Source organism: Trachypithecus francoisi, unplaced genomic scaffold, assembly GCF_009764315.1.
Source record: "Trachypithecus francoisi isolate TF-2019V2 unplaced genomic scaffold, Tfra_2.0 Lachesis_group9, whole genome shotgun sequence".
In the NCBI taxonomy this organism is placed as follows: domain Eukaryota; kingdom Metazoa; phylum Chordata; class Mammalia; order Primates; family Cercopithecidae; genus Trachypithecus; species Trachypithecus francoisi.
This window is the reverse complement of record NW_022681474.1, coordinates 17,528,659-17,545,024: the sequence shown is the minus strand read 5'-3', so window position 1 is coordinate 17,545,024 and position 16,366 is coordinate 17,528,659. Positions and strand designations below refer to the sequence as shown.

General features: G+C 46.1%; 1 protein-coding gene across 1 annotated transcript in view; it reads left to right on the top strand.

Annotated features, from left to right (window-relative positions):
- FAM171A1 (family with sequence similarity 171 member A1) overlaps positions 1-16,366 on the top strand; it is a 147,800-nt gene that overhangs the window by 94,013 nt on the left and 37,421 nt on the right. Inside the window, exons 3-4 of the mRNA XM_033208664.1 lie at positions 3,286-3,378; positions 12,687-12,845. Coding sequence (XP_033064555.1) covers positions 3,286-3,378; positions 12,687-12,845 — 252 coding nt within the window. The remainder of the gene's footprint in view (positions 1-3,285; positions 3,379-12,686; positions 12,846-16,366) is intronic.

Here is a 16,366-nt window from a genome sequence, read left to right as displayed (position 1 = left end):
CTGGCAACCGCTAATCTCCCCTCTCTCTCTCTAGATTTGCTTATTCTGCACATCCATATAACTGTAATCTTGGAATACGTGGCCTTTTGTGTCTGGCGTCTTTCACTTAGCCTGATGTTTTCAAGATTCATCCACGTTGTAGCACGTGGCAGTACCACCTTCCCTTTCATGGGTGAATAATATTCCCTTATATAGACTGATTTGTTTTTCTAAGACCACCAGAGCGAGCACAAAAGAACCAGCGAGTAGGCAAGGCTAAAAGCAAAACTGCAAATTTATTCTTTGATCATCTAGCTCCAGAGAAAAAGGTATGGGGGTGAAGTCTGTTGGCCTCCTTTAGGCCGAGAGAGTCACCCGGTAGAGCTCTCGGGCAGAGTTCCTAATGCAGTCCCGACAAAGGTAGGGGCTGAGGAAGCCCGCCCCGTGCGTCTGCCGGGAGTGGCTTTTCTAGGAGTGGAAGGGCAATAGGCGGGGCACGGACGCGTCGGGGGAGGGGGGGGGGGAAGGCGCCGCAGGTGCCACCAGGTAAATCTTGATCTCTTCGGATTGACATCACCTGGCGCATGCCTGGTTGGTCTGCACCTTCCCGGGCGCCAGCTGCATCCTCGCGCACACGGGGAAAAGTTGGTAATGAAAAACCCGGAAATGCACCATCTTGCCTCCGTTCGTCAAAACAGACAACACCACACTTTATCCATTCATCAGCCAATAGACATTTATGTGTGTTGTCTCCACTTCTCGGCTGTTATGGATAATGCTGCTGCAAACATTGATGTGTGAGTTGCTGTATAAACGTAGGTTTTCAGTTCTCTTGGGTTTATACCTAGGAGTGGAATTGCTGGGTCATGGGGTCACTCTGTGTTTAATATTTGAGGAACTCCCAGGCTGTTTCTGCATCACCTAGGTGCTATTCTTGTCTTTTTCCTGGTACCTATCCCATTCTGCTTGTCATACAGCTATTTGTTTCAAGTCTAGTCCCCTTGCAATGCATAACTCTTAAAGGCACAGGCTGCTTCTAACACTGCTCTGTTCCACCCAGGATGTAGATCTGAGCCTTGTATATGATGACAGCTAAATAAATTGACTGTGTGGAGGATGAGTGAAAAGAGGTCACATCCACAGCCAACTCACTGGTGCCCTATGGCACTATTAAGAGCCAGCACTGCTTGACCGGCCACGGTGGCCCATGCCTGTAATCCCAGCACTTTGGGAGGCCAAGGTGGGCAGATCACTTGAGGCCAGGAGTTCAAGACCAGCCTGGCCAACATGGCGAAACTCCATCACTACTAAAAATACACAATTAGCCAGGCATGGTGATGCACGCCTGTAATTGCAGCTACTCAGGAGGCTGAGACAGGAGAATCGCTTGAACGTGGGAGGCAGAGGCTGCAGTGAGCCAAGATTGCACCACTGCACTCCAGCCTGGGTAACAAGAGCGAAACTCCATCTCAAAAAAAAAAAAAGAGCCAGCGCTGTGAAGTGACTGATCTTCTTAGCACTTACCTTCTAGATCCTGATGTTTTCCTAGAACGTCATTTACCTCACTAGGCCAACTTTTCCATGTCTCAGAGTGGTTGAGAACTCCAGAGTTTAAATCCTAGCCCTGGCATTTATTAGCTGTGGGATATTGGACGAGTTACTTCCTCATCTATAAACCTGTTTCCTTACCTGTGAAATGGGTGTGTTAATAATACCTACTTCAGGTGCCGGGCACGTTGGCTGATGCCTGTAATCCTAGCACTTGGGGAAGCCAAGGCAGATGGATCACTTGAGGTCAGGAGTTTGAAACCAGCCTGGCCAACATGGTGAAGCCTTGTCTCTACTAAAAATATTTTTTTAAAAAATTAGCTGGGCATGGTGGCAGGTGCCTCTAATCCCAGCTACTCAGGAGGCTGAGGCCAGAGAATCACTTGAACCTGGGAGGCGGAGGTTGCAATGAGCCGAGATCACGCCATTGCTCTCCAGCCTGGGCAACAAGAATGAAACTCTGTCTCAAAAATAATAATAATAATGCCTACTTCATAGAGCTGTTTTGAGGCTTAAATAAATTACTGAAATTAAAGCACTTAGGATAATGTTTGGCCTATTAGTAAAGGTTCACTAATGTGAGTGATGATTATTATTCTATAATGCATTTATTTGTTTTTCTCTTAAATTCATATGTTTTACCCAGAAATTTGTGGGGTTTCTAAAATTTTTTAGAAATCCAGTTACTTAAGCAAGAGTTTTAAAATAGCATAACTTGGCTAGGTGCAGTGGCTCACGCCTATAATCCCCGGACTTTGGAGGGCAAAGGTGGAAGGATTGCTTGAGCCCAGGAGTTTGAGAGTAACCTGGGCAACATAGAGAGACCCCATCTCTACAAAAAATTTTAAAAATTAGCTGGGTGCCGTGGTGCACGCCCATGGTCCCAGCTATTTGAGAGACTAAGGCAACAGGGATACTTGAGCCTGGGAGGTCGAGGCTGCAGTGAGCTCTAACCGTGCTACTGCACTCCAGCCTAAGTGACAGAGTGAGACCCTGTCTCAAAAAAATAAAAATGAAAAGCACAGTTTCTATCATGTTATTAGTTCCCAGGGTTGGGGGAATATTCTTTTACCATGCGGTACACATTAACCTAGACACATATTTTTAAAGCCATACTTAATGTTAACATCTAACATTATATATTCTAAATTCATGTAGTGTATACATGATAACATTCATATACTCCTAATGTGAAGAGGCTCAGTTACTTTACTGAAAACTTCTGACTGGGTGCAGTGGCTCACGTCTATAATCCCAACACTTTGGGAGGCCGAGGCCGGTGGATCACGAGGTCAGGAGTTCGAGACCAGCCTCGCAACACAGTGAAACCCTTTCTCTACCAAAAATACAAAAATTAGCAGGGCATGGTGGCAGGTGCCTATAATCTCAGCTACTCGGAAGGCTGAGGCAGGAGAATCGCTTGAACCTGGGAGGCAGAGGTTAAAGTGAGCTGAGATCGTACCACTGCATTCCAGACTGGGCGACAGAGCAAGACTCTGTCTTGGAAAAAAGGAAAAAAAAAAAAAGAAAACTTCTAACAAATGAAAAAAGTTGACCATTGTAGGGCAAGTAATTGTTATATGAGATATTGCAATACACTTGTAGCATTTTGAAGATCTTTTGCTAATTAACTAAAAATTAATCTTATTAATTGATTTGAAATCAGAAAATACAAAAACTGCAGAGTATCCCAAAAATTAGAGCGGGCACTTAAAAGTAAATATAAAATCCCTTTCTATCCATTTCTTTTTCCTGCAGTATTTTCTTCTCTGAGCCTTGGCCTGCTTCCAGAACGCTCTGCCACTCTAATGGTATATGAAGATGTCGTCCAAATAGTATCAGGATTCCAAGGTATGTTTAATATTTTTTCAGTTTTTATTGTTATTTTTGACGGATGCATTATTGTATATGTTTATGGTGTACAGTGTGATGTGATGTCTGTATACAAGGTGGATTGATTAAATCAAGCACATTAACCCATCTATCACCTCACTTACCTAACATTTTTTATAGTGAGACGTTTGAAATTTACTCTTTTCATTATTTTTGGTATGTTTAATAATTAAAAAGAGAAACAACAGTCAGTTTTGGGCCACCTACTAAAATCTTACAGCTCATGCCTGTCATCCCAGCACTTTGGGAAGCCGAGGTGGGTGGATCATTTGAGGTCAGGCATTGGAGACCAACCTGGCCAACATGATGGAACACCATCTCTACTAAAAATACAAAAAAAACAAAAACAAAAACAAACTTAGCCAGGCATGCTGGCACATGCCTGTATTCCCAGCTACTTTGGAGGCTGAGGCAGGAGAATCGCTTAAACCTTGGAGGTGGAGGTTGCAGTAATCCAAGATCGCGCCACTGCACTCCAGCCTGGGTGACAGAGTGAGACTTCATCTCAAAAAAAAAAAAAAAAAAAAAATTCTTATATGGAATCCACTTATTTATTTATTTATTTATTTTTAATTATACTTTAAGTTCTAGGGTACATGTACGCAACATGCAGGTTTGTTACATCTGTATACATGTGCCATGTTGGTGTGCTGCACCCATTAACTTGTCATTTACATTAGGTATATCTCCTAATGCAATCCCTCCCCACTTCCCCGACCCCACAACAGGCCCCGGTGTGTGATGTTCCCCTTCCTGTGTCTAAGTATTCTCATTATGCAGTTTCCACCTATGAGTGAGAACATGCGGTGTTTGGTTTTCTGTTCTTGCGATAGTTTGCTGAGAATGATGGTTTCCAGCTACATCCATGTCCCTACAAAGGACATGAACTCATCCTTTTTATGGCTGCGTAGTATTCCATGCTGTATATGTGCCACATTTTCTTAATCCAGTCTGTCACTGATGGACATTTGGGTTGGTTCCAAGTATTTGCTATTGTGAATAGTGCCACAATAAACATACGTGTGCATGTGTCTTATAGCAGCATGATTTATAATCCTTTGGGTATATACCCAGTAATGGGATGGCTGGGTCAAATGGTATGTCTAGTTCTAGATCCTTGAGGAATTGCCACACTGTCTTCCACCATGGTTGAACTAGTTGACAGTCCCACCAACAGTGTAAAAGTGTTCCTATTTCTCCACATCGTCTCCAGCACCTGTTGTTTCCTGACTTTTTAATGATCGCCATTCTAACTGGTGTGAGATGGTATCTCATTGTGGTTTTGATCTGCATTTCTCTGATGCCTCCTGCCCCCTTTCTTAAGAGGACATGATGGTGTCCTCCTGCAGTTTCTCTGCCCCACCGTGAACCCCTTCACATTCTCATTGGAGCCCATTCCTTATTGCCTCCTCTCAAACCTCCCCGCATTTATGCTGAGTCTTTCATCTCTTCTAGTTCTTTCTCAGCTCTCAAAATCATTGAAGGCTTTGCTATTCAAATCAAAACGCTTCTTAAGCCCTATTTCTCCTTCAAGTCACAATCTTCTCCCGAACCTTGGAGATACCTCCCCTCACCATGCACATGTCTTTAAACTCCCTTTTACACTGCCTCACATGATCTTTAGAAATCCCTCTTGCTGAGCTCAGCAGAGCTAGAGTTACATGACCTAGTGGCCACTTCTCCTTCCTGACTTCCCTGCGGCTTCACCACCCTATCCAGTCCCACCTTCCTGGATGTCTTCATCCTTTCTCTGGCCGTCTCTCCATTCATTGCTTCTCAATCTCCTTCATGGGTTCTTCCTGCCCTCCCTATCTCTTATTTCAAAAATAGCTTTCCACTCCAGCTGCCTTTTCTGTGAGGACCCCCAGAGCTGCTGTCTTTATCTGGAGCATTTCTCACTTAAATAATTTCATAGCAACCTCCTGCCTAATCACTCTGACATCAGACTCTCTGCACCCACTTCCATACTCCACCTGCTGTCAGAATTGGGCAAAAACAAATCGGAATCTTTCACTTCCATACCAGTAACTCCCATTCATTCTCCCCTGCGGGCCCACACAAGTCCAAACTCATTGATTGATTGATTCATTGACAGGATCTTACTCTGTTGCACGGGCTGGAGTGCAGTAGTGTAATCATAACTCACTGTATCCTCAACTCCCAGGCTCAAATGATTCTCTTGCCTGTGCCTCCAGAGTAGCTTGGACTTCAGGCATGTGCCACCACACCCAGCTAATTTTTGAAATTTTTTGTAGAGATGGGGTCTGACTATGTTGCCCAGGCTATTCTGAAACTCCTGGCCTCCAGCATTCCTCCTGCCTCAGCCTCCTAAAGCACTGGGGTTACAAGGATGAGCTACCACACCTGGCCTCAAACTCTTGATCGGGACTTACCAAGTCCTTCCTAAGTCTCTCCATCTGCCCCTGGAACCCACGTAGCTCACAGAGAGTTCCTTCACTTCCCCAGACGTGCTAGACTTTCTCTATCTGTGCCCCTTTGTAGATGCTGTCACTTCTTCTCTGCCTCTCAACCTTCAAGACACAGTTCACAAATACCAGCCTGGGAACTTCTTTTCTCCTGGGCAGCTGGCCACTCTCTCTCTTGAAATTTATCTTGTAGTTTCATCATTACCCTCTTATTCTAGCACTTAAAACACTATGATAATCAAGCCATTTCCATGACTGCCTTCTCGACCCTTTTCTTTTTTAGGGCAATGAATGTTATTGATGTTTTAGGGAGTTAAACATGTTAGAAGAGAAGGATGATGTGATAAACTCATCAAGAGGTGATGAAAGCTCTCAGAAGAGATTTCTTTGACTCTGATTCAGGGAAGAAGAGAAAGTACCATTATCCCCAAGATCACTGGCTCAAGTCTTCACGGATCCATTGAAGGAGGCTAAATGGCATCTTAGAAAAGAGCTCCAGGGCAGAAAACAGAAAACCTCTGCAACCCTCAGGCTTCAGTTTTCCTTCCTCTCAGGTGGCAACCCTTGGTTTTCCTTAAACTTCATCTTCTGAGATTGACTCAGAAATCTTCATCCCCGCCCTCCAAAAACTTAGTATTAGCATTGTTTTTAAACTTCTTTGTTCTTATGATAGGTTGGGAGAGGAACAGAGATTCAGATAGAGAAACAGTGTAAGACACAGAAAGAGACAAAGAGAGAAATGCCTTCTCCTCTGTTGAGTTCCATGAATACAAAGACTTTCCCCGCTCCTCTTTGCAGTTGTAGACCCGTTGCAGGGAGATTCTCAGCAGCCAGTTGTTTGGATTTTGTGAAGGTGCTCAGGATATATAGTGCAGTGGTTCAGAATTGGGAGTGATTCCCCCCCCCACCCCCACCGCAGAGACATTTTGTGAGGTCTGGAGATATTTTGGGGGCTGCTACAGACATCTAGTGGGTAGAGGTCAGGGATGCAATTAAACATGCTGCAATGCATGGGATACCCCCCAAACAAAGAACCACCTCACCCAAAATATGAATGGTGCTGAGATGGAGGACCCCTGATCTAGTTGGAATGGAGACAGAGCATTACTGGAACACAGTGAGTTGCCAGGTGTAACTCATCTTCACATAAGTATCATTGAGCACCAACTGTATGCAGAACATAGTGCCATGCATTTCACAGAACACCTGGTTTAAGGAGCTTCAGTCTATAATGGGAAGAGGAGATGGGAAAGTGGTGCTTATCCAGGAGACACTGTTAGACACCAGCCATATGTATTCTGAACCAACATCACAACAGCCATATTATGAGACAGGCATGATTCATACCCATTTTAAAGATAAAGAACCTGAAGCCCAAATCACACAACTAGAAGGTGGTAGAGGAAAGATTTAAACCTGGAGCTAAGTGATTCCACCACCCATGTTCTCATGATGCTCTTCATTAGGCAGGTGAACAAATATACAAATAATTATAATACAAGACATAGTAAGAGCAGTGCTACAAGAGAGATTCAAGTAGAGCTTAGGGTGGGATTAACAAAGGCTGCATAGAAGAGGTGGTTTTTGACATGCATTTTGGATGAGCTGTAGGATGAGGGGAAGAAGTTTCAGACATGAAGATGCATGAATGTATATATACAGAGAGCCCAGGTGTGGTAGTTCACACCTGTAATCCCAGCACTTTGGAAGGCTGTGGCAGGCAGATGACTTGAGCCCAGGAGTTTGAGACCAGACTGGGCAACATGACAAAACCTCATCTCTACAAAAAAATATAAAAATTAGCCAGGTGTGGTGGCGTGTGCCTATAGTCCCAGCTACCCGGTAGGCTGAGGTAGGAAGATCATTTGAGCCCAGGAGGTCAAGTCTGTAGTGAACTGTGATGGCATCGTTGTACTCCAGTCTGGGTGACAGAGCAAGACCTTGTCTCAAAAAAAAAAAAAAAAAAGGAAAGAAAGAATCAGACTTAGTCATGCAGTCCTGTTTGACCAGAGGATGAGAACTGGTTGGCAGTCAGTAGAGCATCTATTTTGAGGTAGGCATGGTGTGCTAGGAAGGGATACAGAGTTAGAATTAAAATAATTCCTTTCTACCTCTTATAAGCAGAATGTTTGGGCAAGTCATTTACTTCTTTGAGCTGTAGTTCGTTATCCATAAAGAGAGCAGAGGGTTCCTTCTTCACAGGGTTATTGTAAATATTAAATAACATATTTTTATTTATGCACTTTGTAAATTCTAAAGCACTGATCTATGCCTCTCACTTAGAGAAGAGGTGTAATTGTAGTCTGGGTCTATATTGGTCTATTCGTGTTTGTTGTTGTTTTTGTCATCATTGTTAATTTGGTAAGTGGGAGAGATCTGTTGGTGGTTTCTGGGCAGGGAAAGGACATGATTAGAGTAGTATCTTTGAACAGTCACAGTGTCAGTAGATGAAAAGGCAGTTAGGCTGAAGCAGATGGCCTGGATAGGAGGCTTTTGCAATAGTTGAGGTGAGAGGCAGTATAAGGTAACATATGCTGTTAAATGCAAAAAGAGAGAGAAATCTGATGCAGGGAATGTTGATAACGGAAGACTGACCAGTCTTGGCACTTGAGTGAATGTGCAGGATGATAGATAGGGAGAATGATGTTAGTGACCTAGACTCAAAACTGGGTGATGGGGAGACTGGAATATTATTAGGTGAGAGAGAAGGTAGATGATAATTTTAGAGTGTCAGATGGGCATCTGGGTAGAAGTGTCTAGAAGGCAGAGGAAAATCCAGGCATGGAGCTTAGAAAAGAATTCAAGACTAGAGGGAGTGGTACCAGCCAAGGCAGTAGCAGTGAAAGGGAACCCACAGGGAGTGAGCAAAGCACAGAAATGGCAGAGGCAATGGGTGGTATCCCTCTGGGAGCTGTTTCATCCAGAGGTAGGATGAGAAAGGAAGGACTTGTAAAGGAAACAGCAGGCAGACACTGGAGAGAACCAGAGTGCAGCACCATGAATCCCAAGGAGGAAGGGGATTGTGGGCAGGAGTGTCAAACAGTGTCAACCATTGTGAAGAGGTCGACGAGGATGGAGGCTGAGCTGTGGTCATGGGGTTTGCAGATCATACAGTCGATGTCTCCAAGGGCAGCATGCATTGTGGGTAGAAGCCACATCAATGGAGCTTGATGGAAGGACAGAAGGCATTCGCTTATGGGGATAACAGAGTTAAAGTGATGTTTGCTTGTTATTGTTCTAGACTGGAGTATTTTTGTTGGTTGAGGAGGAAAAGCCTATAGAGAAAGAGATTGCTGACAAAGGCAAAAACAGTTGGTTGAGCCAAGTCTTGCAATGAATAAGCAAAAGTTAAATTAGAGGCTTGGATTGACCTTGGAGGTGGTTAGGGGCAGAAGAGAAGAGGAAAGAACAGATTTTGAAATCCAGAGAGTTGGAAGGCTGAGGCGGGCAGATCACCTGAGGTCAGGAGTTCAAGACCAGCCTGGTCAACATGGTGAAACCCCGTCTCTACTAAAAATACAAAAATTAGCCAGGTATGGTGGTGGGCACCTGTAATCCCAGCTACTCAGGAGGCTGAGGCAGGAGAATTGTTTGAACCCAGGAGGCAGAGGTTGCAGTGAGTTGAGATTGTGCCACTGCACTACAGCCTGGGCAACAGAGCGAGACAACATCTCAAAAAAAAAAAGAAAAGAAAAAAGAAAGAAATGCAGCGGGAGGAAGCAGGGACCCCTGTATTTTCGGGAAACCAGAGTCTGAGTATATTGGGGATGGGGATGGAGCCCTACAGGCTTATCCACTGCCTGCCCTGCCACGCCCACCCAATCATATTCCTTTCTGAAGTATAGAACTATTTAGCAGCTTTAGTACACGAAGGCAGGCTTAAGCATGTAACTGCTCCCCCAACCCCATGCATACCCTCTTCGATTTTATTTGTGCCGTGGCTTAGCATAGCTTGCACCCTTAAATTCCTCACCTGCTGCTTCTGTCATTTTCGTCACCATAGGTGTCGCCTGTGCTTTGTGGTGGGATATTTGGCCCCTCGTGGATGGCACCCATGTTGTGCCAGTCCCAGGCTGTGCCGGCCGTATCCTTTCCGTGAGGATCTGCCCCAGCATAGCCTGCTACATACCCCAGCCCCCAGCCCCAGCAGATAGACCCTGGATGTCTGGCCAGGGACCAAATTCTCCTGCACAAGTCGGGAGAGAGGCGGAGCAGAGGCCAGGAAGGGAGAGAGATGTGTTTCCCACCCAAATGCATGTAACACTTGATCTGCTCAAGAAGACACGAAAAGGAGAGGATCGGGGTGAGACACCAGGGCCCTGAGAGCTGGGGAGAGCAGCCTGGGTTTCTGGTTCTCTGGGTCCCGGGTCAGTCTGCGTAAGTCCTGGCTAGGATGTGTATCCTGGGCCCATTCCCAGGCTCCCCTTGTCTTTCAGCAACCCTCAGTCCAGTCGGAGGAGGTTTCTGTGCCCCATTACCCTCACACGGGTCTCTGCCAGCCCATCTCACAGGGGCTCCTCCTAAGGCCTGGAGGGGTGCACTTCTCCCTCCCTGTTCTGGGGGCACCAGCCCAGCTTCTGCCTCTGCCAGGACCCTCTCTTTGCTCCATTGCATGTAGACTCACCGTTCTTCTTCTCTTCCTATTAGCAGAGTGCTTTACTTTTCCACGGTGGGAGACCCAGGCCTCTAACAGGGGCTTGTTCACTGAATGCTGTCAGCAGCATTGTTTAGCCTCAAAACCAGTAGAGAATGTATATTTCCTGATCACTGAAAAAAATGCCAAAGCAATGAATGTTGTTATATCATCCGGAATGAGGAGTTGAGAAAGAATGCTGGCTTTGACCTTCCATCCCGGAGGGCAGCGTGGAAAGGGAGAAGAAAAGCAAGCTGTGTGCCGTGTGTGGGCAAGGGGGAGAATGGACCAGAAACAGACTGCCCCTGTCAGGACACACAGCACTTGTGGGGTGCCTGAGGAGTTTGAACTCTCCGCAGACCAAGGAGGTGGCAGGAGTAAGACATGAGTATTCTATAACATCGAGGGAAAGTAAGACCAGACTAAGAAGAATAGAATAATGTTAAAATACACAGATCCCCAGAGGCTGGTGTGTCGCTGTGGGTTTGTTTTAGGGATAAAGAAAGGGAATTGATGGTCTGGAGCTAAACCAATGTCTGTGTCTGTTTAGTTTCAGCAGAGATGACAGGAGTTAGATAGGACGCCCATGATTTTGGGCACCTGCTCGCTGGGCTCTAAACCTGGGCCTGGACTTCACAGAGTGGAGAACCAGCCCCTGGAGAAGTCTAGCTGGTAGTTTTTAGAAGGAAGAGGGAGCATTGTGACTCCCTTCCAGTTAGGCAGTATGTAGCCAAGACAGGCTGCCCCAGACGTAAGTCTGTGGAATTCCTTTGGGTCTCAGTGGCCTCACCTTTAAGAGAGACTTGGACTAGTGGATTCTTGGAGCTCTAAAACTCCCTTATTCTAGAACACGTCTAGATAGGCTTATTTACTCCTTACAAGTTCTTTGATCCAGAGTTAAAAGGAACCCTGGAGTGGGGATAAAGCCCACCGGCTCTGGATAGGGCTGTTGAAGCAGGATAGCAGGGGGCCAGGAAGAGGAACCCCCAGCAGAGCACAGGTGGAATGTGGTCTGCCTCAAGCCTGGGGTTGGATCTACAGTTTTTCTCTTAACAATGCTTTGGCAGGTTTGCACAAAATTACCTAGCACCTTTACGTCTTGCGAATATTACCGCAGCATTAGGTAAAAACAAGTTCAGGTTTTATGATCAAAACAACATCTGGGCTGGCCGCGGTGGCTCACGCCTGTAATCCCAACACTTTGGGAGGCTGAGGTGGGTGGATCACATGAGGTCAGGAGTTCGAGACCAGCCTGGCCAACATGGTGAAACCCCGCCTCTACTAAAAATATAAAAATTAGCTGGGTGTGGTGGCGGGTGCCTGTATCCCAGCTACTTGGGAGGCTAAGGCAGGGGAGTCGCTTGAACGGGAGGCAGACGTTGCAGTGAGTTGAAATCACACCACTGCACTCCAGCCTGGGCGACAAGAGCAAAACTCCGTCTCAGAAAGAAAATTTGGAGCAAAGTTAAGCTGCAGATGATGGCACAACACAACAGTCTAGGGCCTGTCGGCCCAACCCGTCCTCCTACACGAAAGAGTTGAGTTTGGTGAAGAAGCATCATTTTGCATCATTTCAAAAGTCTCATCATAAATTCTGTGACATAATCCATCACAAGTAGGAAGCACGCCTCCAGAATAGACCGAGTGATGACGAATGGTAGCTCCCACAGAAAGAGAAGATTAATCGCTGCTGGGGTATTGTGTGCAGTTCTTTTCAAGGTTGCACAGTGCATTCCCTTGCCCTCCTTCAATTTGGTTCATGGCGTTAAACCAGATTTTTCCAGGGAGATTAAAGATGGGTTTGCAGCAGTATCAAAGAGTATCTCTTACAGTGTTTGCGTAAAGAGATTAATTGTCATCCACTTGTTTCATTTACATGGACTTTCCCCAAATGCTACCCAGATCCACAGGCAAATGCTGAGCAGTGACAAGACTGCTTGCACATAGAACTTGGAAAAAGCTTTTTGTTAAAAACCTAAATAACATCCTGTGTCAAAACAAATGTGACAATGGGCTATTATTTCTCTCCCCATAATAGCATGTTGTCACATCTCTGCGTCCTGCATGAATGGGGGAAGGGAGGCCTTGTGAGAGGGAGCAGGGTGGGGGAGGCGTGCTGAAACCTTAGAGAGGCACTTCCTGGTTTTGCATTTTCTAAAAACAGAAACTGCTCCTGGGGGAGGTAACTCAGAGGTTAATCTCTGCAGGTGCCCGGCCACAGCCTCGCGTTCATTTCCAGAGAAGGGCTCTGAGGTTGCCTGAGAACACCAGCTACAGTGACCTGACCGCGTTTCTCACAGCCGCCAGCTCCGCCTCGGAGGTGGACAGTTTTCCTTATTTGCGAGGATTAGACGGAAATGGAACAGGTAATTGGAGTCTTTTCTCTTTTCAGTGGGAGTTTCTGTGTTTCCGTCTTTACATGTGGATTTTAGGTATGATTGGAAGTTTCAGCACTACGTGGGAGTAAGGCACTAAAGTTGCGGAAGGGGAATTCTTGGTACAAGTTCAAGTGCATTGAAACTGTGTTCCATCGGTGCAAGCCCTGCAGAATTACATGTTAGCGCGTTGGTCTCCTTGAGCTTTTCTGCTGTTACCAATTGCCTTAAGCACCTTTTCTGAGCTCTCCTTTGGTGGACTAAGTATATTCAATTCAGAGAAATTCTTGTCATTGAAATTGCAATTTTTTTTTTTAAGTATAAGATCAGAGTTAAGGGTTTTGGCCTAGCTGCCCTCTGCCTCATCCCACAAGCCCCCATTTGAGAGGGTAGCCTGTGGGTGGGTGGGGCTGGTAGAGACACACCACCCCACCCACCCAAGCTGCAGCCAGGAGGGGAAGAGGGGGCGCTTGGTCCAACTCAGAGACAGGCATACCTTGGCTCCGTGCCCCACCAGCATGGGGACCACTTAGGATGGGAGCCTCCGCCCTCTGCCGTCTATGCCCACCCAGCTCTTTCCCACGTCGCTTCTTTCTCTGCACTTGCTCTCTCTGCCCTCAACTGGGCATAGAGTGGCCAGGCTTTGAATTTGCTTTGGAATCCACCCTCTCCTGGCAGGTCTGTAAGTCAGCTGGGTCAGTATCACTCTTCTGGTGTGCCACAGCTAAAAGATCAGAGAAACTAAAAGCTGTCCACCAGAAAATAGGTGATAATTCCTTATCGAAGAAAGACCCTTGACAGGTACCTTCCACCTCTGATTATGTCCAACTGCACCATTCTCTGGACCCCTTCGCACTGGAATGGTCCCCAGTCCTCCTGATGGAAGAGGTGTCAGGATTCTGGAGTCCTGAATTATTTTCTTGTCTACCCTGCTTTCCTTTCCATGACACTTGAGACTAATCACAGCATTAAAATTTTAAATCAAAGGCTGTTCTGAGTTCCATTCTGCCAGGTAAGTAACTTACTGCATTTCCCAGGGATACTTGGATTGAATTTCACTTAATTTTCCAGTACTTTACATAAACTGATTATTCTGAAAAAGCTTTTAAACCTGAAATATTTGATCCATTTTGTAGCATGTTAATAAGTTTCTGGTTAGACGTAAAGGCAACCTGGTGATTTGTTACTCATTTTTCTTCCCTCTGTTTTCCAGAATGTTTCTCCTTTAATTTTTGTGTGCTGATGAGGATGTGATTAACATGTCAGCAAATATGTCAGTACTTTGTCATCAGAAAGATGGCATAGCTGTCATCTTAAGTAAACATTATTAGGAAAAAAATGTTGACTATGACTTGAAATGTGCCAGTCTGGGAGAAAAGTCTTGTTTTGGGGAGTATGAAGAAGTGGTTTAAGGCTGGGTGCGGTGGCTCATGCCTGTAATCCCAGCATTTTGGGAGGCCAAGGTGGATGGGTCATTTGAGATCAGGAGTTTGAGACCAGCCTGGCCAACATGATGAAATGCTGCGTCTGCTAAAAATACAAAAATTAGCTGGGCGTGGTGGCAGGTGCCTGTAGTCCCAGCTACTCGGAAAGCTGAGGCAGGAGAATTGCTTGAACCTGGGAGGTAGAGGTTGCAGTGAGCTGAGATCGTGCCACTGCACTCCAGCCTGGGCAACAGATCTAGACTCTGTCTCAAAAAAAAAAAACAAAAACAAAGGTTTAAAATATCATAACCAGCTACCAGCCTCCTGGACAAAATGGTGCACGATCCACAAAACACTAACTTGGAGGGACAGCCTCTGTGCTCGGGACTCATTAATTTTTTTCTGTGTCCCACTTCCAGTAGCTCTTGAATCTGAGAAAATGGAGGAAAAAGAACACAAAGACAGAACTATTGATTTTAGAGGAGTTTGTTTTACTTTAAAATCATTCCGTGATTTCAGAGGGAAGAGAGAGGGCTTTGCAAGGTGACATGAAACTTCATGGCCAGGCGCGGTGGCTCAAGCCTGTAATCCCAGCACTTTGGGAGGCCGAGACGGGCGGATCACGAGGTCAGGAGATCGAGACCATCCTGGCTAACCCGGTGAAACCCCGTCTCTACTAAAAAAATAAAAAAAATTAGCCGGGCGAGGTGGCGGTCACCTGTAGTCCCAGCTACTCGGGAGGCTGAGGCAGGAGAATGGCGTAAACCCGGCAGGCGGAGCTTGCAGTGAGCTGAGATCCGGCCACTGCACTCCAGCCTGGGTGACAGAGCGAGACTCCGTCTCAAAAAAAAAAAAAAAAAAGAAACTTCTCTTCCATGGAAGGAATGAATGACTTGACCCAGAAATGACTAGGCTTTCTCGGAGACCTAGCAGTGAAGGCATCCACCCATAGTGAATTCACGCGCACCCTCGAGGACTTGGAACGTGGGCTCCCTTGAGCACAGGCACCTCAGTAACTCACCAGCTCCATGCCGGCCCCCGGGGTCAGTTTGCCCACAGCTTGTCTTTTGCCCACAGTCATTTACCTCCTGTTTTACTAAAGGCATCTAAGAGCTCACAGCCTAAAGAGAGCGCGCCTGGACCAGATGTGTCTTTGGGAGATGACACGAGTTCATCTCCTGAAGATCCAGGAAATGACTAGAGTCATAACCAGAGTTCAGTGAAGGTGGATAGAAACAGAGAGGCTGCGGAAGAGACTGGAAAAGGCTCCGAAAGGCTGTTTTCTGGGGGTACCATGAAGGGTGTGGTGTTTAGTTTAGAGGGTGGATCGAGAGTTGTAAGTGGAAAAGCATCTTCTCTTTGTAGCTCCTGGGGGCCCCCTCCTCTCACCAGAGAGCATCGCACTCTTCCCCCGGCTGCTGAGAAAGCACAGAATGTTCCGTGGTGTTCCCAAGGGGTTTTACAAAAATTGCTTTCACTAATAACTCCAGGAAGACAGAGAGGAGTCAATAAAATGACAAGTGCAGACTTTTCCTGCAATTCCACAACGTTGGTAGCATACAGAGCCCAACAGAACCTTAACTGTCAGCTGAACAGAACCTGTCACGTGACAAGTGACCAGGTGGATGACCCAAGGTGATACAGCTCCTCTGCTCGCTTGGGCCAGTGGTATTCCGCCCCGCAACACGATTCTGCTGCATTTGCCTGACACCTGCTTGTCTTTATGCAGACTTAAAGGGAGCCAGGCAACATCCAGATGGAACAGGAAGGAAAGCCACTTTCTATATAGAACTCAGTATTCTGTGTAAAATTGGAGGTTCGTAACAAAGAGAAGGAAAATAGTTCAGCCCTTCCAAATGTGAATTGTTGCAGAATCAGCTGGGCGCGATGGCTCACGCCTGTAATCCCAGCATTTTGGGAGGCCGAGGTGGGTGGATCACTTGAGGTCAGGGGTTCAAGACCAGCCTAACCAACCTCATCTCTACTAAAAATACAAAAAAAGAAAAAAAAAAAATTAGCCAGGCATGGTGGCGTGTGCCTATAGTCCCAGCTACTCAGGAGGCTGAAGCAGGAAAATTGCTTGAACTG